This window comes from Neomonachus schauinslandi, chromosome 4 (genome assembly GCF_002201575.2).
Source record: "Neomonachus schauinslandi chromosome 4, ASM220157v2, whole genome shotgun sequence".
NCBI lineage: Eukaryota > Metazoa > Chordata > Mammalia > Carnivora > Phocidae > Neomonachus > Neomonachus schauinslandi.
The window spans coordinates 73749241-73775725 of NC_058406.1; the positions used below are offsets into that span (position 1 = coordinate 73749241).

General features: G+C 40.0%; 1 protein-coding gene and 1 long non-coding RNA gene across 2 annotated transcripts; both read left to right on the plus strand.

Moving 5' to 3' along the window:
• The first annotated feature begins 577 nt into the window (after window positions 1–577).
• LOC123324581 lies at window positions 578–11414 on the plus strand. Its single transcript, XR_006539901.1, has 3 exons — window positions 578–677; window positions 10021–10121; window positions 11397–11414. It is a non-coding gene; the product is annotated as an uncharacterized LOC123324581 (long non-coding RNA).
• Window positions 11415–11614: 200 nt separating this feature from the next.
• LRRC8B (leucine rich repeat containing 8 VRAC subunit B) lies at window positions 11615–26128 on the plus strand. Its single transcript, XM_021690199.2, has 2 exons — window positions 11615–13784; window positions 22594–26128. Exons 1-2 carry the CDS (start codon window positions 11643–11645, stop codon window positions 22843–22845), a joined length of 2394 nt encoding a protein of 797 aa, XP_021545874.1. The 5' UTR covers window positions 11615–11642; the 3' UTR covers window positions 22846–26128.
• Window positions 26129–26485: the final 357 nt, after the last annotated feature.

Here is a 26485-nt window from a genome sequence, read left to right on the forward strand (position 1 = left end):
ATAAAAACTGGAAAGAGAAACTATCCCAAATGTTCCCCCCATGTTTCCCCCCCTTTTTTATATAAGAAACACAAATATTTTCAATGGGATTTTCAATTATTTATAAAATGAGTGGTACCTGAGATATAATGCTTATCTCATTCTTAATTAAAAATTGAATGCTCAGGGCGCCTGGGTGGCTCAGATGGTTAAGCATCTGCCTCCGGCTCAGGTCGTGATCCCAGGGTCCTGGGATCGAGTCCTGCATCGGGCTCCCTGCTAGGCGGGGAGCCTGCTTCTCCCTCTGCCTCTGCCTCTCTGACTCTCATGAATAAATAAATAAAACATTTAAATAAATAAATAAATAAAATAAATAAAAATTGAATGTTCATATTTTATGCCTTATAAATTGCTGTGTTGATGACATTAAATGTGACAGTGATTTGTGTCTCTCCCTAGGTATTAGTTGACAGCCTTTGCAGGAGATCAGAAGGTGACCTCTGTAATAACACTCACTTTTTAAGTTGTATGTTTCATAAAGTTGTTATAGATTTTGGAAATCTTAGAACCACGTAAGTGGATAACCTGTCTTGCAGTCCTGTGATGAGTAAAGTGTAACAATATGTTTATGATTTCTCTTTAGGAATTTTTCAGATAGAAACTAATTGCAGAGTTCCCGGTTGACCAGCATTCATAGGGTAAGATTAACATTCTGAATTGTGAACACGTGGTAAAGATAATTACTATTACATTGGTAGCTTGGGGCAAATACTGAATCCTTAGGATGTAAAAAGAGATTATTATTCCTACAGACCTTTTGCATAAAATCCTTTTGATATATCTAAACCAGTTAAAAAGAAAATTAAATCTGAATACATTTTGGTAAAATGTCCTCTTCCTGTCCTTTGCTGGTCTTGTATGTTGCAGAGTATATGTCTGTGTGCGTTTGATATTTGTCATTTTTTTAAACCTTAAAGATCTGAGGAATATAATGTCTATGACAGACTTAGACTCCATGACTCCATGTCTATATTTTTCTGACTTCTGTTGAAGGTAGTGTTTTTTATGCAGGGAATTGGTTTGCCATGTTTCCATAAATAAACAATGGCCATGCTTTCCCAGATTACGTAAGTCAGAAATAAACAAGCCCCGTATCTGTTGCTTTCTACAAACATCATTTATCCTTTATAGTTGTGGAAGATTAATCTTAAATTAGTTCTGTGGCAGAGCTTCTGACTTTGACATAATGAGCAATTAATTTGTACACCGTATTAACGAGCATGACTCTCTAGTACTGTGAATACGACAAATGTCTTGAAGAGTGTGTTGCCCAGCTCTGAACATATATAATCCAGGTGAAGCCATGGTGAGGACATTGGGTCTGTCCTCTGTGTATTGTGAACACCCTTCTTTTACAGATGAAAGTATAGATCCTTGACTTCTTGAGTATATGGACATATCCCTGCTGATTCATTGAGCTGACTATGAATTTGTAGAAGCTAGTATCAGGGGTGCCTGGGTGGTGCAGTCGGTTAAACGTCCAGCTCTTGGTTTTGGCTCAGGTTTTGATCTCACGGTTATGAGATTGAGCCCTGCATGGACCTATGCACCCCGTATTGACCTCCGCACTCTGTGTGGAGTCTGCTTAAGTAGTCTCTCTATCTCCCTCTGCCCCTCCCCTCCTCTCTCTAAAAAGTAAATTAAAAAAAAACTAATATCACATCAGCTGCTTCTCTACTTATGGCTCTTCAGTGGCTTTTCCATTCCTCCTGAACTATTTATTATCCAAACTCTGTATATTGGCTGCAGGCCCTCTCATTCTTCTGCTTTCCCCAGGCTCCTAACATCCCAGCTGAGTGGCCTCCCTTCTGATCTGCACCTATTCTAAGCTTCTTGCTCCTTCTACTTGGAATGAGCTTCCCCAATATCATTGCATGGCTGACTCTGTTCAGATCTAAAGAGGCTTTCCCTGACTGCCCAATCTAAAGGAGCTCTATGTTCTTCATGGCATTTCTGATTTTATCGTGTTTATATATTTGGTTTTCTCTCTTTCCTTCTTCCTCAGTAAGGTCCCTGAGAGCAAGCATCTTTCTGTCTTGCACAGCTATATTTCCTGAACACTTTGACCTCTACCAGGTGTGTGGTAGTTATCCTACAGACTAAAATCCTGACCTCTCTTTGAGAAGTGCTACTGTTCAGGGATGCTCCATGCATTCTCTTGGGATATTTTCTTTGTATAGAATCAAATGTGGTACTTATTAGGTTTAACCATCATGCCACCCATTAGGCCCTTGTGACAGCATGGCATACTGATCCTTTCAACTATGCATGTCTTCTCTCTACAATAAGATTGTAAATCCCATGAAAGTAGAAACAAGGTCTCATATTGCCTCGGTATGCCTTTGTAGTCCTAGCCTCCCTAACCGAGTGCATTTAAATGTTAACTTTAGAGAAAGGTTAAGACGAGTGGCTTAACCAGATTTTTAGTATTTCTAGAGTACACTGGTTTGTCCCAAAGCTAAAAAAAAAAATCTCATTTTGATTTATATTTATAGTTTTAAAATTGTAACATAGTAATATTCTGGACTACATTTGTAAATTCATGTTTCAAAACTGTTTATTTAATTAAGAAGGCCTATTATTAATTAGGCTAGGTGGCCAGAATCAATGCTATCAATTTCCCAGTTCTTTTCAAATTAGGAAATTTGCCCATAATTCCATGCCCTAGAGAAGTAACTTAAACATCTCTACACTTTAGTTTTCTTACTTGTAGAGTTAGAGTCTAATCGCCATGGTTTCTTCCTAGACTAGATAGCCCATATGATTCTGCTCTTGTAAAAGGTAAAGTGGGAGAAGTAGGAGAAGCAAATGGAATGATGATCTCTGCTATCAGCCAGACATTTGAAAGGAGAACATGTAGATTCACAAACACAGGAACTGAGTTTGGATCTACTTGATGGCTTGCTTACTATGGATGGTGGGAGGGCAAGTCAAGAAAACATTTTTTTAAACAATGAAGATGGTGGAGAAGGGTCCAAGGTTGCCTTCTGCTTACATATTCTAATAATCATGTAGCCACTGGTAGCTTATGTGCCAGTGTTAATATTATAATGTGACTGCAACTTCCTTCATTTTAAATGTATTCTAGACAATTCAGTAGCTTACTAAACACCTCAAAGAACTGAGAAGCCTTTTCCTAGAAAGACAGTTACCATCTGCATTAAATAAATCATGTGTTCCATAACTGTCAGAAACAAGGAAAAGTAAAGCAATGTTTGTTTGTTTTTTTTAAAGTTCAGAACAACTCAGATTTAATTAGGATTTCTAGAGTTATTCCCGTGGTGTTAATTGTCATATTCAGTAACTGTCTTCTGGGGCTTCAGATGATTAATTTTCCTAATATTTAGAATATTATTTATAATTGTTTTGGAAACCCATTACCGCTGTATGGCTCTGGCTAAGAAACTGCCGAATGGTAGTTACACACCACTTCTCTCCTTTGGTTTCTCTGTGTTATTGGCCATGATGTCATACTCTTCCCTTGCAACTGATTTCCATTCTAGAAACACTGTGCTTCTCCTTTATCTCACTGACCCTGCTTCTCACTTCCCCTTTGCTCCTTCTGGTCTAAGAGTTCTTCTTCATGTGATATATTATCCAGGGGAGAGATTCTGTTCTTCAATCACTCGATTCTTTCTCTCAAAGAACGAATTCATTTCTATGGTAGTATCTACTACTTCAATGTTCTTGAGTTCCCTCGGTGAATTAAAGATGGCTGTAAATACTTTGTGATTTTTCTAGTTGGAGTCTGTTTCCCTTCCCTTTCAAAATCTGGACGGCCCCGGTTACCTTTTTTGAACCCTCAAGTCTGGCAGAAGTGGTGTAGAGTACTTTCTAAGGCTGGACATTAAAGAGATTTGTAGCTTCCACTATTATGTGCTTGCAGTGTTCCTTAGAGCTTAGAGTCCCTTGCCGGGGGAAAGCCTAACCAGCCATGAATATGGAGGAGTGGCAGGGCCCCTGCTCATTAGCCTAAACTGAGCTGCAAGACCAGCAGACAGCCCGAATGCCAGTCCTGTGACTGAGGCATTCTAGACCTTCCAGCCATCCCAACATTCCAGCCAACAGCACGTGAAACAGAAGATCTGCCTCATCATCCCACAGATTCATGAGAAATGACAAATGATTGTTTTAGCCACTAAGCTTTGGAATGGTTTTTTTTGCATGGCAATAAAGGACTAAAACAAAAATTGGTAGCCAGAAGTGAGGTGCTGCCATAAGGAAACATCTGGCATTGGCTTTGGGACCAGGGGACAATGAAGGTCTCAAGGGAAGTAAGACAACTTTAATGGTGGCTGGAAAGGCAGTGAGGAAATTGCTATTGGGGGATATAAAACAGTACCCTTGTTGCATACTGACAGAAAAACTGACCAGACTGACACCCCCAGCAACATGGAAAATGGGAAATGAACCAAATGGATTTGTGTATCTAGCTTAGGAGATTTTCCAGCAGAATATCAGAAGTGCCGGAGCGCCTGGGTGGTTCAGTTGGTTAAGCGTCCAACTCTTGATCTCAGCTCAGGTCTTGATCTCAGGGTCATGAGTTCAAGCCCTGCCTTGGGCTCCATGCTGGGCATGGAGCCTATTTAAAAAAAAAAAAAAAATACTGGAAGTGCTAATTGACTTTTTTTAACCACGACCAAAGTACTGCAAGAGAGAGATGAATTAAAGAAGAGACTGTTCAGATTTTAAACAGACTTTAGAGGATATATTTCCCACCCAGAATTGTCTAGGGTTGTAAATAAAACTGTTCTTCGTTCCCAGCTTTTCCACCCAGCAAAAGGTAGTCAAAGTAAGAAATGGCCTCAGGTCGAAAGATCAGATCCAGAGCACTACTGCCAGTAAAAGTTCATCTCACGGTGCAAACAAACCCAGGGCCTTGCTGTAAGACCCTGTATTATGACTTCAGAAAGATGTAAGGCCATGCCTCCTGGACCTTCTCTGCTAGATAACAGGACTTCTAAGGACCTTAAGAATGCTGTCCCACAGCCTCCTAGACCTAATTAAGATGACAAGATCCTGGACTTCAAGCCTGAACTTGATGCCATAGTCAGATGAAATTTTTAGGGGCTTGGAAGAAGGTGAGTGTTGCTTTGCATGTAGGAGGAAGGACTAGAAATCATTTGGGGGCAGGGAGAGCAGGGTAAGTGAAGCCGGGCTGTATATCTGTTACCAGTCCTCCCATTGAGAAGTCACGTTTCCCCTCCTCTGTTGTCTGGCATCCAGGCTGGCTGTGTGACTCCTTTGACTGATAAAATGTGGTGGACGTGACACTGTGTAACTTTGAGGGCTGGTCCATACAAGAACTGCAGTTTTCACCTTTGTGCTTGGAAGGCACCGTCTTAGAACCCAACTACGCTATGTGAGGACCCTCGAAGAGCCATGAGAAGTCACACTGGAAGAGCCAGCCAACAGCCAGCTCCAACCACCAGCCTGAAGAATGAGGGCATTCTGTACCTTCCAGCCACTCTTGCGCCGGTCGATCCTGTGAAGTAAATCATGAGAAATAGAACCCCATTGTTTTTTTAAGCCTTTAATATTGAGAATATGCAGAATAGCCCAAATCCTTCCCATCTACATGCAGCTGAGTGCTGGCCTCTCCCAGGAAAGGCCCTATGACCTTAGCTACACCCTGCCTAACATCTGACTATACTTCTTTCTGCTCTCTGATATGCTCAGTTATTTACTGTACAAATATTTGTTGTACGCCATGTGCTAGGAACTGTGGAAGATACTATATAACACCATAAACTCAATATCTGAATCCATTTGACTCCTGCTTCTCCATGGACCCCTCTAGATGCTGTTGCTAGGTGGTGTTGGATTTTCATTTACAGTGACTATTTCATTCATTGCTTTCTTTTCAAACGTGTTGCAAAATTTTCCCTCATTACTTCAGCCCACACGATTGATTCAGCTGGGCTCTGTTGTCTCTGATTCCTCCTCAGGTCCACCCTACAAACCTCTACAGCTCAGGGACTCCCTGTTCTGCTGCCTCACACACCTGGGTCTCGGGTCTCTGAAGGGCTCACGGAGCGGCTGGTCGCTGTTACTGGTAGTCTGTGGAGAGGGGCAGCACTCTAGACATCTAGTGAAACTTTCAGGAAGATTTAAAAGGTTGGCACTTTCCCCAGATATTTTATTGCCAATCTGTCTTGTGAGTTTTCTCCTCCGGGGGAGTTTTGGAGGGGCGGAAAAAAAAAGTACTGGTCTCAGCTAGACCAGTTAAATTGCTTGATCAATTGTAGGAGTAGGGCCTGGATTTGAGGGTTTTTTTTTTAAAAGCACTTCAGGTTGTTCTAATGGGAAACCAAAATTGAGAACCACTGTCTTAGATTCTCAAAAAATGGTCTCTACACCAGCAGCATCAACATTAACTAGAAGTTTGTTAGAAGTGCACATTCCTGGGGCCTACTTCAGACCTAATGAATCAGAAACTCTGAGGGTGGGACCTAGCACTTTGTGTTTTAATAAGCTCTCCAGTGATTTTTATGAACATTAATGTTACAGAAACACTTTACTGTATAAATCTTAGTTCCCTTCTAGGAAGTGTCAAAACTACAACTAAATTTGGGAAGGGTGTTTATTATTTGGAAGTCGCTCTATTGACAAGATCTGAAACAATTGGTAAAGGACATAAACTGGCATACCACGTGTCTTGCTAGTGTTCATTTAAGTTCTTGAGAAATGCTGAATGATTATCACCACATCTCTGAAGAATGGCTCAAGGGGTTATTTAGTCTGAAGAAAAGGAGCAAATTAATCAAGGATACTGATGTACTGTTTCCCAGAGAGAGAACTCAAAGAGGTGAATTTAAACTTCAGTTGGATATATGTTAGGCCCAAGAAACATCTTTTGATGAGAAGTGGTACCAAACATTTTGAAGGGCTATAAGGCAATTTCTAAATCAATTTGCAGTGAGAGCGTAGAGAAACCCCGTTTTGAATTGTTTGGTTATATCCCTGCCTGGGGTCAGAGACAGAGATCTTTGAAGTAGTGTCCAGTTCTCTGCATAGAATGACTCTAAATACCATCTGATCATCATTTGTTTATTTTTTCACTGGTTATTTTGGAAATGCTTTCAAAGTAAAATAGGGACTAGTGGGAAGTAAAGATGCCTAACTTGAGTGTTCTTGTTTCAATCCGAGAGGCTTTGGGGTGAGATTGTCAAATGAATTCATGTGCTTTGAAAAGCTTTTATGATTTTTTAATGAGGTTTAAAAGCTAAAGGAATGGGATTAGGATCATAAAATCCTTTACTCTTAACATGGTTTCTTTGAACTGATTTAGTAGTGCATTTGTATATTAGAAATAGAGATCTGATTTAGATTGAATCCTCATTGTTTGCAAAAATATAGTCTGGAAAAAATTTCCTAGACACACAAACAGTATTAAATTTTGTAATGACAAAGGACAGCTATGCTCTGGCTTTTGAATTAAACACTTTGATTAGAAAAATTAACATCATTTAATATATAGGAGTGTTTGAGATTTTTCATACATCATTAAACCTGGATGCTATGTATTTATATGTGAAGTCTTAGTTCAGTGGCAAATGTTTGGTAGAAAAAGTTTAGCTGGGAAAGTAGATTATATAGTATGTTACAGGGGACATGGTAGAAAACTGTATATTTGCATCCTTGTTTTTCAAAAGATTAAAATAGAACCCAGTTGCAATGCCGTTGTTGGGAATAGTTGATGTCTTAGTCTGTTCAGGCTGCTTTAACAAGCTACCACAGACTGGGTGACTTAAATAGCAGACATTTACTTCTCACAGTGCCTGGAGGCTGGAAAGTTCAAGATCAAGGCATGGGCAGATTCTAATGAGAGCTCACTTCCTAGTTTATAGGCAGCCACCTTCTTGCTGTATCCTCACCTGGTGGAAGAGGCAAGAGAGCCCTCTGGAATCCCTTTTATAAGGGTACTAATACCATTCATGAGGCTCCACCTTCATGATCTGAGGCTCCGCCTCCTAGCAGTATCGCATTGGGAGTTAGGATTTCAACATATCTGTTTTAGGGGGACAAAATATTTAGTCTGTTGCAGTTGGGGAAAAGAGAGAAATATTCAGCTTTTTTTTTTTTTAGCCTTTGAAAGAACTGAGTGGAATAGTTAATTGGATTTAAATGAGACAGCGTGGTCTGCCATGGACAAGGTTTGAAATTTGAGCCAGAGGACGTAGGTTCTAATTGGAACTATTTCTTGACAGTTTTGTCACCTTGGACAGGCTAACTCCTTTGGGCCTGCTTTATTTTCCATGTTTTAAAATGTGAAGAAGAAGAATATTTATCTAACGGTTTATTATATGAAATAAATTAATATAAATGAAAGTGCTTTGAAAGTAGGAAAATAGATATCAGCTTATAAATAGTACATTTTTATTTGCTCTCTTATTGACAAGGAATTCCTCAATGGAAAATTAAATTAGGTGATTGGAGGGAAAGTTTATAATTCTTAAAAAGGTAAACAGGAAAAGTTCTTTACAAATCATTTTGTTAGTATAAATATGGTAAACCTGTAGTTAGCTGTGGTTCTCTTAACAGATTAGTTATAATAGTTTCTCATATTATTATTTAAAAATATATATTTTAAAATCCTACTATAGTTGGTGGTTTGTGACTCTCTTCTTTCATAGAAATACTGTGTTTAAAGTAGAAAATGTGTTTGCAATATTTAAAAGAAAATGTATTGTACAAGAGGTATCAGGATGGCTGAGTAGCATTCTGGAGTTATGCAATAAATTCTTTCCTGGTACATTATAGATGCAATGCAATGGAAGAATATGTAAAATGTTTCACACCTCAAATATCTTTATCATACTTGCTGCATATAAATGCAGTTGTGTATCATATGTTGGAAGACTTTTAAGAATGAATTGTGAATGAGAAACTCATATTCCAGTGGTGCTATCTAAGTATGAATTAGTACACAGCTGGATTGTCATACACATTGACTGTGTTTTCTGGCCTACAAAATAATTTGATACTGGATAGTAGTTATCAAGCAGGCTTTATTGCACATGGACTGGTAAATCCAAAGTAGATTTCAGACATGCCCAACTTTTTGATCTTTGAAAATGACAAGGTCACAAGAATATTACTAAAAATATCTTAAATACAATTTGGGGTTGGTATGCTGAGCTGGATTTCAAGTACTTAATAAACCAAAAAAGGATTGTATCTTCAGGGCAAATATATAAACATTCCCAGCAACTTTTCAGAGGCACCATAGGCACTAAAAAAATACAATTTCCATACCAACTTAAAATTTTTGTATATTTTAGAATGGTCCCATATTTCAAACTGATCGATATATATGCAGTTTAAATTATTACAAGTGATTGTTTGAAGTAGATGCTAAGGATAGCAGTTATTAACCTCCAAGGTAAAAAAAAAAAAAAAAAAAAGCTAATAGAAAAGGTAGCTACATTTAATAATATCATAATTTCAGAGAATTTCAGCTATATTTCTGAACTGTGTCTTCAAAAGTTATTAACTTGTGACTATTTCTATTGAAATCAGTAGGCTAAATTTGAGGAGCACTGAGTCTTCTTATTTAGAGAGATGTGTGGCTTTAAATTAGGATGCAGAAATTACATGATTTGACAGGCCATCTGATAAATGCGAATAAGACCAACTGTATATGAGGACTGAATGAGAGAAATTAACATATGTAGGCTGCTTGGAAAAGCTGAGTGTTCATCTAAGTGTTGTAAATATGGCATTTTAAAATATATTAGCATCTAAGTTTCTATAGAAACTTCTCTGTAATTTAAGGGAGTTCAGGGGCTGAGTATGATCTCATACGTGGGTGGGGTCCTGTATTTATAGCTTTGCCAAAATGTCCTCCAGTGTGAAAAGGAAACTGATCTATGAAAATCTATTTGCTGTATCGTGTCTTATGATGGAGAGGGTCTCTAAAGACAGTATCTCCTTTTTTGTTTGAAATACTGCAGGTATTATATCTATGCTTTCTCATAGAATGAAGACAAACACAGAGATGGTGTGTCTAAGAAATTTCAAAAGGTGTCGGCCTCCTGATTGAAGGACAGTCAACTTATTGGATTCATTTTTTTCATCCAGTAAGTATAAATATTTAAAGTACATTATTTTGGTCAACGTTGACTTGTGTTCTTTGTTGAATAAATATTCGCTCTTTGTCAAATACCCTTATCATGGTTGGGGCCATTTGTGTTTACATTCTTCTGCAATTTCAGTTGTATGTCTTAAATGAATTTAACTCTCAGGACCTTTGAGAGGACAAATACAGCCATAAACTGTGAGTGGGCAGAGCCCTTAGAGATGATCTGGCTCGTTCTCTTTATCCATTAAAAGACGATGCTACTGTGATTTTTTTTCTTACCAGATATGTTATTAGATCCAAATATTTCCTTTTATTTGTCTTACTCTGTGCTACCTTATAGGTGGTCTGGATTTTACTAATTAGCTATTTTTTAAACAATTGATGTATCTAAGGTTGAACATTACATAAATCATTGCTGTAAGGAGCACTGTCTGAATACTTTTTAATATGAAAAAATGCAAAATCTATCTGTTTTTTCTGAAGGCAAAAATAATTTAATAATAGAGTATACCCTTAATCGTTTATCCTATTAGTACTTTGCCATCAAAACAGTAATCATGAGGGCGCCTGGGTGGCTCAGTTGGTTAAGCGACTGCCTTCGGCTCAGGTCATGATCCTGGAGTCCCTGGATTGAGTCCCACATCGGGCTCCCTGCTCGGCAGGGAGTCTGCTTCTCCCTCTGACCCTCCTCCCTCTCATGCTCTCTGTCTCTCATTCTCTCTCTCTCAAATAAATAAATAAAATCTTTTAAAAAAAAAAAAAAAACAGTAATCATGAGAGGGAGTCCCCAAAGTAGCGTGTTCTAACTGGGTTTTTCTTCCCTATCCCCTTTTAAGCCACTACTGTTGTTTTGTCAACTTTTAAATACTCTGAGTTGGACGTGAACTTAAGTTATAAATCAGGAGCTTGAGGGGAGAGGAGATAATGTATTAACTCATAGTTTGTTTCGAACATAGAACTGGTAGATCCCTCTAATCCTAAGGGATAATTATATAAAGCAGTGCTTCTCAGAAGAGGTTCCCCATAGTGGTTGAAACACAAATCCTAAGCTGCAACTAATGCTCCAGACAGCGGGTAGGATGTGGAAAAGAGCTTATTCAGACCGTTTGGAAGGTATGAAATGTGGCTATAAGAAATAAGTAGCATAAGAGTAAGTTTTCCTAAGGTTGATTGAAGAAAACATGGCTTCTTGTTTTTAATAGCTTGGCAGAGAGTCAAGATCCAGGAGGAAACTAGACAGTTACTTCACAATCTGCCCCAAATACCTTTATAGTTCCAGTCTGGCGACCACCAAATGATCCCTCATCTGAAGGACTTTAGAGTGCACAGCTGGGATGGCCAAAGTTTTCAAATGAAACCAGAAGACCTTTGTATCCTCTGAAAAGCCCTGCCTCCCAGGTTCTGTCCCCAAGCTAAATCCTACCTGGGTAGGACAAGCCATTAGAGTTTTGGATACTTGCTTCAGTGGCTTTTCTTTTCTTTTCCTCTTCCAGTTCCTGTACTCCTACAAGGGAAAATCATGATTACACTAACAGAGCTGAAATGTCTAGCAGACGCCCAGTCATCTTATCACATCCTAAAACCATGGTGGGACGTCTTCTGGTATTACATCACCCTGATCATGCTGCTGGTGGCCGTGCTGGCTGGAGCTCTCCAGCTCACACAGAGCAGGGTTCTGTGCTGTCTTCCATGTAAGGTGGAATTTGACAATCACTGTGCCGTGCCTTGGGACCTCCTGAAAGCCAGCGCCAACACGTCCTCCTCTGATCCCGGGACCCCGCTTCCGCTCCCCCTCAGAATCCAGAATGACCTCCACCGACAGCAGTACTCCTACATCGACGCCGTCTGTTACGAGAAGCAGCTCCATTGGTTCGCCAAGTTCTTCCCCTACCTGGTGCTCCTGCACACACTCATCTTTGCAGCCTGCAGCAACTTTTGGCTTCACTACCCCAGTACCAGTTCCAGGCTCGAGCATTTTGTGGCCATCCTTCACAAGTGCTTCGATTCTCCGTGGACCACCCGTGCCCTGTCCGAAACGGTGGCCGAGCAATCAGTGAGGCCCCTGACACTCTCCAAGTCCAAGGTTCTGCTTTCATCCTCAGGGTGTTCAGCCGATGTTGATTCCAGCAAGCAGTCATTGCCCTACCCACAGCCTGGCTTGGAGTCAGCTGGCATCGAAAGCCCCACTTCTAGTGTCCTGGACAAGAAGGAGGGCGAACAGGCCAAAGCCATCTTTGAAAAAGTGAAAAGGTTCCGCCTGCATGTGGAGCAGAAGGACCTCATTTATAGAGTGTATCTGAAGCAGATCATCGTGAAGGTCATTTTGTTTGTCCTCATCATAACTTACGTTCCATATTTTCTAACCTACATCACTCTTGAAATTGACTGTTCGGTCGATGTGCAAGCTTTTACCGGCTACAAGCGCTACCAGTGTGTCTACTCCTTGGCAGAAATATTTAAGGTCCTGGCTTCGTTTTATGTGATTTTGGTTATACTTTATGGTCTCACCTCCTCCTACAGCTTGTGGTGGATGCTGAGGAGTTCTCTGAAGCAATATTCCTTTGAGGCGTTGAGAGAGAAAAGCAACTACAGCGATATCCCTGACGTCAAGAATGACTTTGCCTTCATCCTGCATCTGGCCGATCAGTATGATCCTCTCTATTCCAAACGCTTCTCCATATTCCTGTCGGAGGTCAGTGAGAACAAACTGAAACAGATCAACCTCAATAACGAATGGACGGTTGAGAAACTGAAAAGTAAGCTTGTGAAAAATTCCCAGGACAAGGTAGCACTGCACCTTTTTATGCTAAATGGTCTTCCAGACAATGTCTTTGAGCTGACAGAAATCGAAGTGCTCAGCCTGGAGCTCATCCCTGAGGTCAAGCTGCCCTCTGCAGTCTCACAGCTGGTCAACCTCAAGGAGCTTCATGTGTACCATTCGTCCCTGGTGGTGGACCATCCGGCGCTGGGCTTTCTGGAGGAGAATTTAAAAATCCTCCGCCTGAAATTCACCGAAATGGGGAAAATCCCACGCTGGGTATTTCACCTGAAGAGTCTCAAGGAACTTTATCTGTCCGGCTGTGTTCTCCCGGAGCAGTTGAGTACCATGCAGTTGGAGGGCTTTCAGGACTTAAAAAACCTGAGGACCCTCTACTTGAAGAGCAGCCTCTCCCGGATCCCACAAGTCATTACAGACCTCCTGCCTTCACTGCAGAAGTTGTCCCTCGATAATGAGGGAAGCAAACTGGTTGTGTTGAACAACTTGAAAAAGATGGTCAACCTGAAAAGCCTGGAGCTGATCAGCTGTGACCTGGAACGCATCCCACACTCCATTTTCAGCCTGAATAATTTGCATGAGTTAGATCTTAAAGAAAATAACCTTAAAACTGTGGAGGAGATCATTAGCTTTCAGCATCTCCAGAATCTTTCCTGCTTAAAATTGTGGCACAATAACATTGCTTATATTCCTGCCCAGATTGGGGCACTATCTAATCTAGAGCAGCTCTCTTTGAACCATAATAATATTGAGAATCTGCCCCTGCAGCTTTTCCTATGCACCAAACTACATTATTTGGATCTAAGCTATAACCACCTGACCTTCATTCCAGAAGAAATCCAGTATCTGAGTAATTTGCAGTACTTTGCTGTGACCAACAACAATGTAAGTAAATCCATCCTTCCCTCTATTTAGCCAGTCTTTTGAGCATCTGCTGTTGCAGTGTATAATGTGGTTAAAGAAAATGGACTTTCAGTCCTACGAAGCATCCTCTGAGCCTGGCCTGACTACCACTTACTAGATACGTGCCTGTGAGTAGGTTAGCAAAACACTGAGCATCAGTTTTTGATCTAACTTACAAGTCGTCACGGAGATTTTATGAGAAAAATATATATAAGCACTGGGCACAGTTCCCAGCACATAGTAATTGCTCAACGAATGTTCTCTTTATTCTCTTTCCCCATTTTTTACATAAACATCACAGTTGAAGTATTTTAAACTAATTAGTTATAACAGAGCTTACTTTTTATTTTGGAAAGATCTTAAGTAGTTAGAAAGCTTCATAAGAGTTTTTAGCTTTCCAGATCTGTCCTAGCAGAAGAAATTTCTGTTAAAAATACTGGGATCATGAATTATTCATAAATCTTTTTTGTGATGCAGTAAAAAAGACTTGAAATCTACATGCATGTCTAGAAAGACAATTCAAAATGAAAGGCCTGGTTCTATAATGCAACACTAGGGCTTCTTAGAAGCTTTTTCCAGCATCCATACTTTAAAAATGAACCATAATTTGCAACAGTAAAGCCAAGTTAAGGAAAACTTGACTTCACTGAAACAAGAAAAAAAAAATAAATGAGTAGTTTCCTAGGTTAAAATGTGAAGCAGGAGGGAAAAGAAGAAAAAATCATGCTAGCCAAAAGGGCAAGAGAGCGATGGTAATGTCCATATGAGAAGAAGGAAAAAAATCTTTCAGAAATCAGGTCTGCCAAAAAATGAAAATTATCTTCCTGTTGTAGAAAATGGGAGCTATTTTCTTTTACCCCACCCCCATAAATGTAATATCTCCTAGACTTTTTGTAATTCATATTTCATGCTAAATATCACTATGAGCATGGTGTTAGCTAATAAACATATTAATCACCAGACATTATTTTCAAAAACCATGGATTGTTGGGAAAACACCAGAAAGTTGGGGAATGAGAGCAAAATTCCTGCTGATTTTTAGAACCCTAAGACTTAATTCATATGTTAAAAGGCTAGAACCCATTCTAAGATAAATGAGAAATCTTAAGAGTCTTAAAAGATTATGAAGCTGTAAAACTCCTTGAGGGTTGATCTAGATTAGCAGTGTTCATCAGAATTACCTGAAGGGCTTGTTAAAACACCGACTGCTGGACCCCAATCCCAGAGTTTCTGATTCAGTAGGTCTGGTGTAGGATCCAAGAGTTGACAGTTCTAAAAAATCCCAGGTGAAGCTGATTCTGCTGGTGTGGGGACCATACTTGGAAGACTATATGTCTAGAGATTTATCATTAGTGTTGTTTAATCATGTCGTTCATTAATATTAGTATTTTGGTTATACTTTTCCCTTTGTTAAGTCAACAATAAAAAATACAAATAATTATTTTGAAAGGCTTTGGGTCCACTAAGTTGTTATGTGGTTATATCACTACATGAATTTTTGAAAGTTGCAGCTGATTAAATTGTTAGCTGGCCATGAATTATTTAAGTGTGTAAGCAGGTTAATGTGTTTTTCTAGTTTAATATAATAAAACCTTAAGACCATTGGTACTTTTGGGGGCGCCTGGGTGGCTCAGTTGTTAAGAGTCTGCCTTCGGCTCAGGTCATGATCCCAGGGTCCTGGGATCGAACCCCACATCGGGCTCCCTGCTCAGTGGGAAGCCTGCTTCTCCCTCTCCCACTCCCCCTGCTTGTGTTCCTGCTCTCGCTATCTCTCTGTGAAATAAATAAATAAAATCTTAAAAAAAAAAAAAAGACCACTGGTACTTTCGATACCAAGTTTATTGACTTGACCACATCTAAAAGAGAAACTAGGTACGAGTATCAGACACATTTTATCTTGAGTAAGGGAAGATACTTGGCGCACATAAAAAGTCCTATACTGGGTGCCTGGGTGGCTCAGTCATTAGGCGTCTGCCTTCCGCTCAGGTCATGATCTCGAGGTCTTGGGATCGAGTCCCGCATTGGGCTCCCTGCTCCGTGGGGAGTCTGCTTCTCCCTCTCCTTCTGCTCCTCCCTGCTGCTCGTGCTCTGTCTCTCTCAAATAAATAAATAAATAATCTTAAAAAAAAAGAAAAGAAAAGAAAAGCCCTATGCTGAAGGCAGTTATGGCCAAAATAGAATGATATCTTAGGCTGAGTTGTCTCAGAAGTCTAATAACCAGCAGTTGCCGAGCATCCCAGAGCCATAACAATGACCATGACACCTTTGAATGGGTGAGGAACACTCTCATCAGAACTGTGAAGAGACTTATTTAATCAGGATATGGAGAAAGTGGAACTCACTCAGGAGATAGCAGCCAGAGAGGTGAAAAGTACTCCAACGGACCAGTTAGCCTCAAGATAAGAAGTATTGGGGAGGGAAGGGAGAAAGAATAGTTCACAATATTGGTCTTTAAATATTTGGAAAACTTAAATAGAAATCTTCTTGCAAGTAACCATGAGTGTTAGAACCAGGACAAGCAGGGGAAAGATTTCTCATATTTCCCAAAAAGCTGTCCAAAAATTGAACCTTTGAGAAGGGGGAAGTGATTTCTTATTAAACTGTCCAGATATAGATTGTCAACCACTTGGTAGGAGTGTTGTTAAAGGGAATCAGGGATTCATGTTTCAGTTTCAAGGTTCCTTCTAACTTTGAGATTCCTAAGATTCTATGACATAGGCCAAAATATTTTTTTAAAATTAGAAAATAAAACCTCAAATTGGATGCATAAGTATTTAGATATGTGCACATACTCAGAAATGTGAGTTGATTCGTCCATTTGGAATAAAAGTTGGTAAAGGTTCCTGAAAGGAGAGGTTTTAAAATACTCTTCTAGAGTTGGGCAGTATACCAGGTTCATGGATGGAGTCAACAAATGCTCTCTGTGGTTAAGTAGAAAAGACATTTATTGAAAGGCTGTTGTGTCATATTATCACTGAAAGGCTGCAGAATCAAGCTTGGAAAACAATTAAGCATAAAATTAGTCAGATAACCAAAATGCCAAAAGCATAGCACAAAAGCAAAATGGTGAGGATACCCTGCCGCTGACCATCCCACCCTGAAAACTGGATGCTGCTGTTACTGCAGCCCTCGCTCTCCCACAAAATAAGTTATTCGTGGTTTCTGCTGCTTTGTGACACTAGCCCCGATTTAAAGTCCAAGTTTGAGCACCTGATTGGCAGAGCTTTTGAATTCCCACCCCACACTCAAGCTATAAAGGATCTGGGAACACTAGAATATGGTGTCAGTTCCTCCAGTGGGAAGTGGACTCTGCTTCCCACCAAGAGTCCCACCAAGATGAGGTAGGGAATTCTCCAAACATTGAAGATACTGGGCATCCCCCAAATGACAGACTTTCACAGAGAGGGCACTCTAGAGTTTCTTCCACAAGATAGTAATAGGTGTTATCACACAAAACACTAAACATTTCTTTTTATCATATTTTTTGCTGCAGGATTCCTCAGAGCCTTTAGTAGTTGAATATGCACTGTGCTTCTCCAAGAGGGAGGTATGATATATGCAATGTTTGCCAAATATATTTGAGCAAGATGCTCTTTTTATTTTATTTTATTTTTAAGTAATCTTTATACCCAATGTGGGGCTCGAACTTACAACTCCAAGATCGGGAGTCACATGCTCTACTGACTGAGCCAGCCAGGAGCCCAAGATGCTTTTTTTTTTTTTTTTTTTTTTAATCGTAACTCTTGAGAGGAGTGTTCCTAAGAACACTGGGGGTTGGGGAAATGTAAAAGGATAGAGGTCATGTGCAGAGGCATGCCCAGATGTAATCAGAGATGAGAGCATTTAGAAGGTGGGTCAGAATGGAGAATGCCTTGAAGTCTGCCAGTCAAGTTCAGGTTTAAGTTCATTGGACAGTAGGTGGGGTCAGACTTGAGCTTGAAAGTGATATTTAGCATGAACTGACACCTTCAAAGGAGGCTCTAATTGTAACCCATTTCTTGGAAGGGTTGGGAGAATACAATCAAGAAATAAAACCCCTTGAAAAAGTTTAATCAGTTATGATTTAGAAGTAGGAATATAAATTAAAAACAAAAAATGAAGATTTATATCTGAAAGGAATACCATGTGCCATGGGACCAAAACCCACCCACAGCCTGAGCTAAGAATGCTTTTTTAAATTTGTATACAGCCCCAACTGAAGAACAGTTTTTAAAATATTTTAATGGTCAGGGAATCTTTTTTTTTTTTAAGATTTTATTTATTTGCAAGAGAGACAATGAGAGACAGAGAGCATGAGAGGGAGGAGGGTCAGAGGGAGAAGCAGACTCCCTGCTGAGCAGGGAGCCTGATGTGGGACTCGATCCCGGGACTCCAGGATCATGACCTGAGCCGAAGGCAGTCGCTTAACCAACTGAGCCACCCAGGCGCCCTTTTTTTTTTACATAACATTTGTCTCACATGAAAACTATGAAATTCAAATCTCAGTAGCCATGAATAAATTCCATTGTTCTCATTCGTGGGCCTATATTACAAAAAAAATTATCCTCAATTGTTATTCTATTTTTAATTTCCTCATTTAAAAATGTATGAAATTTTTTCTCTCCTGTTGTATAAGCACCTACATAATATTTTCAGTTTTGCTTCTTCACCCACAAAACCTAAAATATTTACTATCCTACGCATTTAGAGAAAAACTTTCCAACTCTGCTCTAGTTACTGCCCTCATTTTACTGATACGGAAACTGATGCTCAGAGCGATTTGCCTGAAGTCTGAAGCTTCCTAGCGATGGATCTGGGATGGAACCCAAGAGCTCCAGCTCCCACTCTGACCCTCCCTCTACTGCATCTCAGATGCGTCAAACCAAATGCTCTGATGCGGGAAGCAGTGGTGTGTGTGGATGGGCGTGGGAGATGGGAGAGGAGGAGGCAGCATCTCTATACCAGTGCCAAAGCGTAATTGGATTATGATGGTATTGAATGTGATGGAAAACTTGAATTGAATGTGATGGAGAAGCATAGGAAAGGTGGGAAGACATAATAGTCTCACTCAAATCTTAAAAACCACTCCAATTTACACCTGGGTCTTCCAACTTCTACATTTGTGCATTTAATGCATTTCTTTTATTAACTCAAAGACTTGTAGCTGGAAGTAGAAATTCCTTCTGAAGATCATTTATGTGGCAGAGCTTATGGTGACATCGCTGCTTAGAAATGGAAATATTCATTTTTGTTTCCTGAAATGATTGGATTTTATGGATTTGGTTAGCGTGTTCTGAGATTATGTGTTCAATGGCCAGAAAAAAACAAAAGGGAAATCTGCCATTGAGACAGATTCTGAAGTAAGGTCTCAGCCTCTGGAAACAGGGGAGTATTTAATTATCAAATGTCAGCAGTAGATACAGGAAGGGGACCATCCTTCCTTGGATGTCCGGGGGCTCTACTACATTTTGTTCAAGAAACTTTGTTGCCAGAGAATTCTAGGATGTAGCATTAGTTTCTCTCTTTTTTTCAGTTTATTTGATAGCTTATTGCATGTTTCATTTATAGTTTATTCTGTTAAAAAAACATTCTGCATATGAAGTCTATCATCTTCCTGATAGTCTGCAAACATTTCTTTCGATTTTTTTTTTTTAGAAGAAATTGGTAGTCCATGAGGGTGAGTTCTTCCTTTTGGGGTCATATATTATATTGTCTAGGAAAGAGCATGTTAAATGAATTGAGAATAAATAAATGCTATCTAAAATTTTTTAATAAAATGTATTGGCCAAGGCAAAATGTTTTTGATGTTCTCGTAAGCTTCAGGGTAAACTATTTTTTTTAAAGATTTTATTTATTCATTTGCCAGAGAGAGAGAGTACAAACAGGGGGAGCAGCAGGGAGAGGGAGAAACAGACTCCCCACTGAGCAGGGAGCCCGATGTGGGGCTCGATCCCAGGACCCTGGGATCATGACCTGAGCCAAAGGCAGATGCTTAACTGACTGAGCCACCCAGGCGTCCCCAGGGTAAACTATTTTTAAAGGTGTTAGTAGACTTTTCAGTATAAAATTGCTGAATTGAAGGAAAGTCTTGTGTCTCTAACACAGCTCCCCAGCCTCCTTTAACATAATTGAATTCAGGTAGGTGACAAAAGGTCTTGTGCCTCAGCTGGTTGCTGACACCGAGTGAAATTCCCCGAGACGGACACTTGGCACTGGGGAAGGAGAACCGCTCACTGCAGCCCTTGCCCCACTTTCATGACAGCAGCACAGCTGAGGGACCCCAGTGGCTCACTCCCACTGCCTTATGAAATCCCTCTCCTGTCTTAGGGGGCTGAGAAGTCGCTAAAATCACAAATTTGGGAATTTGAAAGAAGATGGGGGAGAACATGGTAGCACTGATAGCCAGACAGAAGGAGAGTGATGGCAATGGCTTCAGGGTATTCACCTAGTGGAAAGGAGTCCAATTAAGCAAGGTACTTGCTGGGCATCTGGAAACTAACTGAACCAGGGAGATGGAGGAGTCCCGACACAGCCTCTGATACAGTCCCTTCTTCCCAGCACCCACTACAGACTAATTATTCACCTAACTGTTTAGTATTTCTCACCCAGGAGACCAGTACTTCTCAAATGGGGGCACTTTTGCCCCCATAGAGACATTTATCTGAAGACATTTTTGATGATCACAGCTGAGGAGGGGTGTAGCACTGACTTCTAGTAGGCAGAGGCCAGGGTTGCTGCTAAATAGTCTGCAGTACACAGGGCACCCCCACAAATGGAATTTTCTCACCCAAAATGTCAACAGTGCCAAGGTTGAGAAACCCTGCATTAGACTGTGGTTCTCAAAGACCTATCTGTCTTGCTCGGCACTTTATCCTCAACACCTAACTGGGAGCCTGGCACAAAAGGAGGCTCTCTGCACGCATTTACTGAATACAGATGAGCCAAGCCTACCCTCTTTTTTCAGCTGGCTTGCTTAAGTCATTGCTTAGACACTAATAGGCACTCTCAGGGTTGAGCTTGGGTTGCACAGGACAGATTGTTTACTTGTACGTCACTGACCCTACTTCTGAGCTGCAGGTGTATGACCAGAAGAGGTTGCATTAGAAAGGGGTTACATTTCTTTTCTTTAAAAGAAAAAAAAAGATTTTATTATTTATTTGACAGAGAGAGAGATAGCGAGAGCAGGAACACAAGCAGGGGGAGTGGGAGAGGGAGAAGCAGGCCTCCCGCCAAGGAGGGAGCCCAATGCAATGCGGGGCTTGATCCCAGGAGCCCAGGATCATGACCTGTGCCCAAGGCAGATGCTTAATGACTGAGCCACCCAGGCGCCCCAGGGGTTACATTTCTCCCATCTCTCATCTCTCTGCCACGTCTCTACATTGAAATCTACATATGTATGGTTTTGCATCTGTATTCTTGAGAAGAGAATGAAATGAAAGGGTAGATATTTTTCCTTTGCTTATCCCTAGTATTTTGGTGTACAGTGATGAGCTTTATTGAATGCCGTACTTAGCAATGGTGATCATTTGATTTATTTCCAAGGATATCCGGTACTGAGTGTATGTGGCAGTGATGGAGGAGAGGGGAATTTCCAATATAATGAGCATTTTTGAATGCAGTTTGACCATTTTTTGGTTTGTAGAGAGAATGTTTATCCTTTTGAGGAGATAGTTCTGGATGACCCTGGAAATTCCAGGGGAGAGCTGGCTCAGTGGGACTGTGTTAGCCCATCAGAGGAGCAGCCTGAGCTCTTGAGTGCCCCTTTCATTCCCGTGTCTAACAAAGCCACGTCCTGAACCAAGGAAGGAGCCTGCACTAATTCATAGTTGCAAAGATGCCCTGTCCACAGGTACATAAATATGCGGAGTATTAGAGATTGGGGTGTGTGCTGTCCAGCACTGCCTGGTGCAAACTCACCTCGCAGTGGCATGGTGAGAGTTGAGGATGCTTGCTCTCAGCTCTTCTGTGGATGTCTTTTCCAATCTCAGCTCTTCTGTGGATGTCTTTTCCAACCAACTTTCACATGTGGACTGTGGCTCCCTTAGAAATTCACATGCAATCCACCCACCACATGGGGGAGCAGCTCATTTGAGCAGTCCTAGGAGTTGACCTAATTTCAGGCTATTTATCATATTTTAAATTATTTCTCCGTGTTACATGATTTAATTGAAACTGCCAGAGGGCAGGAAGAAGGGTAAATACTCAGGAATGTATATGTAGAGGGAAATGAAATGTGCACGTATAGATGATCATGTCTTCTTGTCTGTGTCTGAGTCGACTTTTTTCTTTTAACCGAATGAAGTTTTCAGTCTCTAGTTTGAAACCCTTAGAAATAGCCTTGTGTCTGTACTCACAATGTTTTTGAGGATATTGCTCATTACATCACACAGTAACTCTTTATGAGGATTCTTGAGAAAAGTTATTTGTGATCCTCGACCTCAAGAATAATTATGATTTTCCTAAAATACCGTTGTTGTTGTTGTTGTTGTTTATCTTAGGGACCATGAGTAGGTGACTAATTAGGTTTTGTTTGAGAATTGCTTGTTAGAATGCTTAGAATCAAATCTTTTGCCCACCCACATATACAGCAAGGGTTTAGAAGTTCATGGTAGCCTCAGCGCTGACTTCAAGTCAGGACGTTCTTATTTTTCCTTTATCTTTTCCATCTCCTTCAAATTTATCATCATTGTTCTATGGATTCCTATAAATGTCCGGAAATGTTTTTGGAAAACAGTAGGGGTGTAAATAAGCAAATGCATTATCATAGGCCGTAGAAAAGCAGTTTTACTGGCTTCTTTTTTTCCCTTTCCAGATTGAGACGCTACCAGATGGGCTGTTTCAGTGCAAAAAGCTGCAGTGTTTACTTTTGGGGAAAAATAGCCTGATGAGTTTGTCCCCTCACGTGGGTGAGCTGTCGAACCTTACTCATCTGGAGCTCATTGGTAATTACCTGGAAACACTTCCTCCTGAACTGGAAGGATGTCAGTCCCTAAAACGGAGCTGTCTGATTGTAGAGGAGAATTTGCTCAACACTCTTCCTCTCCCTGTAACAGAACGTTTGTAGACGTGCTTAGATAAATGTTGACCTAAAGAGAAAATAATTTTTAAAAGTTTGCCCCAGGGCTTTAAATGAGAACTAAATTTTCTAAGTTATAAGGATGAAAAATGGGTAATAATTATGACTAACTATAACCAAATGTCTTTAAAGCAACTCAGTGTCTAGCCCTAAGTTAAACAGGTCAAAAGTGTTAACACTGAACTTAAGTTTTGTGAATAACTGATCTTTAACTTACTAAGATGTAAGAAGTACACTTCGAGGGTGGCATGGGGGACACAGAATTATTGAATCTCTACCTTGCAGTTTTTACCTTGAAGATTAGATATTCTTTCATATCCCTCCCCCCAGTCCCCATTACTTACTTATTTGCACACTTGTTTTCACTGACTTCCTGTTTTGGTATTTATCACCTAGACCATAAATTCATAAGTATAAATGTCCTTGATGTATACTCAACACTGTCTTTGATTTATGTTCTTAAATATTTTTAGGCAGGGTGTACATTGTGCTTGGCCAAATTCCTTCTTGGCTTGATTTTATTTCCTGTCCCAGCTCGCTCGAGTCTTCCTTCATCTTGTTTTCTCTTAACAATGATGAACCCTAAAAAAAAAGCCCCAAAACAAGGGTGAACCCTGAAAACGTGCCTGTGTTTGGCCCTTGCATAGAAAAGGACAGGGTACTTAGGACATGTCACCCTCGGGGCACCTTGAAAATTGATCTATTTCCTAAAATGTCTTCTTATGTATCATCAAAGCCTTTTTTATTTGCTAATCATTTTTATATTAAATGTAAAACATGTAACTATTTTCTATGGTATAATCTTAGATTCAAAATATGTGAGAATAATTTCTGTAAGGTACAGAGAACACATGCATTTCTTTAAGAATTTACTATTAATATACTTGGTTTTGGGGGCTTACGAGTCTCATATTTGTGTGCATCCTGCCCCAGAATGTTTTGGTACTCTGCAGCTCATTACTTTTGGACAACACAAGCCTTGTGTTTCTTGCCCTGAAATATTTGGGGGGGTTCCTTATAAGAGGATGGCCGCATCATCTACCTCTCTCTTCCCTAGTCGCTGTGCTATCATACGGGTAACAATTCTTAATTACTTCAAAAACTGTGATGGAGGGGAGAGGTACAGATTTGAATCCTTAAAATTGACTTCAAAACACTTGGAGAAATTAAGACTTAAAGCAAAATATTTCTCCATCTGCATGATCTCTAGATACGATTATAATGTAGAACACTCCGCCTCTGTTCAGTATTTAAGAATTCTCAAAGCTCACAAAGCAGTAGATCCATTTAACTGAAATTCATCTCATGCCTTTGTCTAACTTTCCTGGAATACATTTTGCTCTTTTTTTTGTAAAGAGCTTTGTGTTTAGCCTTTTATTATCATGCATATTGTAAAATGAATAAAGTCAACCGACTCGTTTTTTGGGAAATGTACATTTGTACCATGTTTTTCTCTGATGGGTCTAGGCATTACGATGCCGGTCTCATTTTGAATGTTAACTATGAAGTAACCTATTAACTGCACATAGACAAAACTGGAAAACACTATGGGTAAAGTACTGTGAACATGGAATTGTGATGTGTGGTATGTTGTTTCTTGCTTTGCCCCTTCCAGAAAGGTGAAAGTGAGTCTTTAAATTACAGCAAAATGTAGCTCCCCTCATTTGCCACACACCCCTGAACTGAAGCTCAGAAAAAGGAATTGTTTGTGTCAAATGTAATTTGAATAATATGAGCTATAAAACTATAAACACCAACAGCTGCCTAAAACATTTATTTTTATTCTGAATGAGAAGGAGCAGTGTAAAAATGTTAATTCTTACCAAAACTTGCCTTTAGTCAGAACATTCAAGTTCTCAGGGACCCAGGCATAACTGATGAAACTTTCTTCCAGGACTTTAGAAAACAGATTCTGACTCTATCTGAGGTTTTTGTTCTTTTTGTTTTTTTAATGTAAGTTAATGGCCATTTTAATGTTTCACAATAAAATTGTCATATGTACGGATTTCAATGTTGGATTGGATTAATCTTAAGTTTTTGGAATATGGAATGTGATGCATGGAGAGGTATTGAAATGTTTGTGGCCATATAATTAGCCATAATTTCTATGAAAAATCCCACCCCCCTCCAGAAAGAAGAGTTTTCAAAACAAACTTCAGATTTGCTACCATTCTCACAAACTAGAACTTCTGCACGACTAGTCACACTGGTTGTGTTCCCCTGCAAAAGTCATTGACTAGATCTTCCTTATTGCTTCTCTCAATTTCTGGAAGCACATTATTACTTATCAGGATCGATACTGAATATTGTAAACTGCTTTCCAAACACTAGGGTATGGTTACTGGTACAAACCTTGTTCTTTGATGCCATAGTTTTTAGATTTCTGTCTTATTCCAAGCTTACACACCAGTGTTTAGGTAGCTTTTGAAATAACATAGTACTGACGCAATGAACTCTGAGACCGCCACCTGACATACTGGAAATGTGGTGTTGGATGCCACCTTTACTGCATTGTTGGAGCAGATCTTCATTTTGCGAGTGTTCACGTTCATTTAAGAGGATTTTCAATGAGGAAAATGCGATGTATTCAATTAGGACACATTAGATGGCATAGGATTTCCAAGAATGTCTAATGCATTTTCCAAAAAATACCCGTGGATGGGACTCGGAACAAAGTTGATGGCTTATGCTAGCCATGGCCTAGGTTCGTTTCACTTACATATGCACACGGACACACACAGGTGAGCTTGGACACACACAAAGACACACACACCCTGGGCAGTTTTGAGCACTCCTGGTAAGGTATAGTGTTCTTTCCCTAACCTATGTTAGGATACATCTGTGTGGCACATAGATACTGTGTTTTCATTCTTCATCCTCGGTCTTCATCTTTCTCCCTGGATATCACCATATTTCACTGTCACTTAACAAATGTTTGCGTTAAACAGGGTAAGTAGAGACCCATGGGTGCTCAGCACTTTGGCGTAGCTCGTTCTTGTGGTAAACTAACTACTGCGCCGTGGTAAGCGGCAGTGAGTTCTTTGCATAATGTTACTGTTTGAGAGCGACAATATTTGTTTCTGTTCCCCATGCGTTTCATGATTCAGATTTTGTATGTTTAATTAAAATATTGCATAATGATGGGCTCAGAAACCATTAAAATGATCAAACAGTTATCCTGTGGGTTGACAGCTTTCTTCCCCGGTATTTTGTATAAAACGCTCCTTCCGTCTTTACATTCTCTTAGCATCGTCCTAACTGCGTGGGTAACTCCATCACTCACCTCCTTACATTTGGTCAGCACTTGTGTATAACAGAATATATTTGTGCTAAAGAACTCGCAGTGATACTTGAGCATGTATTTATTTGGGGGGAAGCCAGGGCCTCTAATGAGGCCTAATTGAGTTATTCCACTTTACCCATCCCTGCAGTATTTAGAGCTGATTCAATCCATGATCTCTCATGCCTACCAAAAGCACGAGAATATAACCGTAAGTCCACTTTGTTTCCAGGAACTGTATATTGCATCAAAATCTGCGTTCCTTTCTTCCTGGAAACAAGAGGGAGGCTGATGGGAGGGGGAGGAGCTCTTTAGTATCCTCGTTTGAATTATGAAGACATTATATAC

What these genes read in the sequence shown, in the direction of transcription:
- LRRC8B (XM_021690199.2), top strand. Translation starts at nt 11,643, where the DNA reads ATGATTACACTAACAGAGCTGAAATGTCTAGCAGACGCCCAGTCATCT. An exon ending in TTGCTGTGACCAACAACAAT is followed by an intron (nt 13,785 to 22,593) that starts GTAAGTAAATCC and finishes TTCCCTTTCCAG; the next exon opens with ATTGAGACGCTACCAGATGG.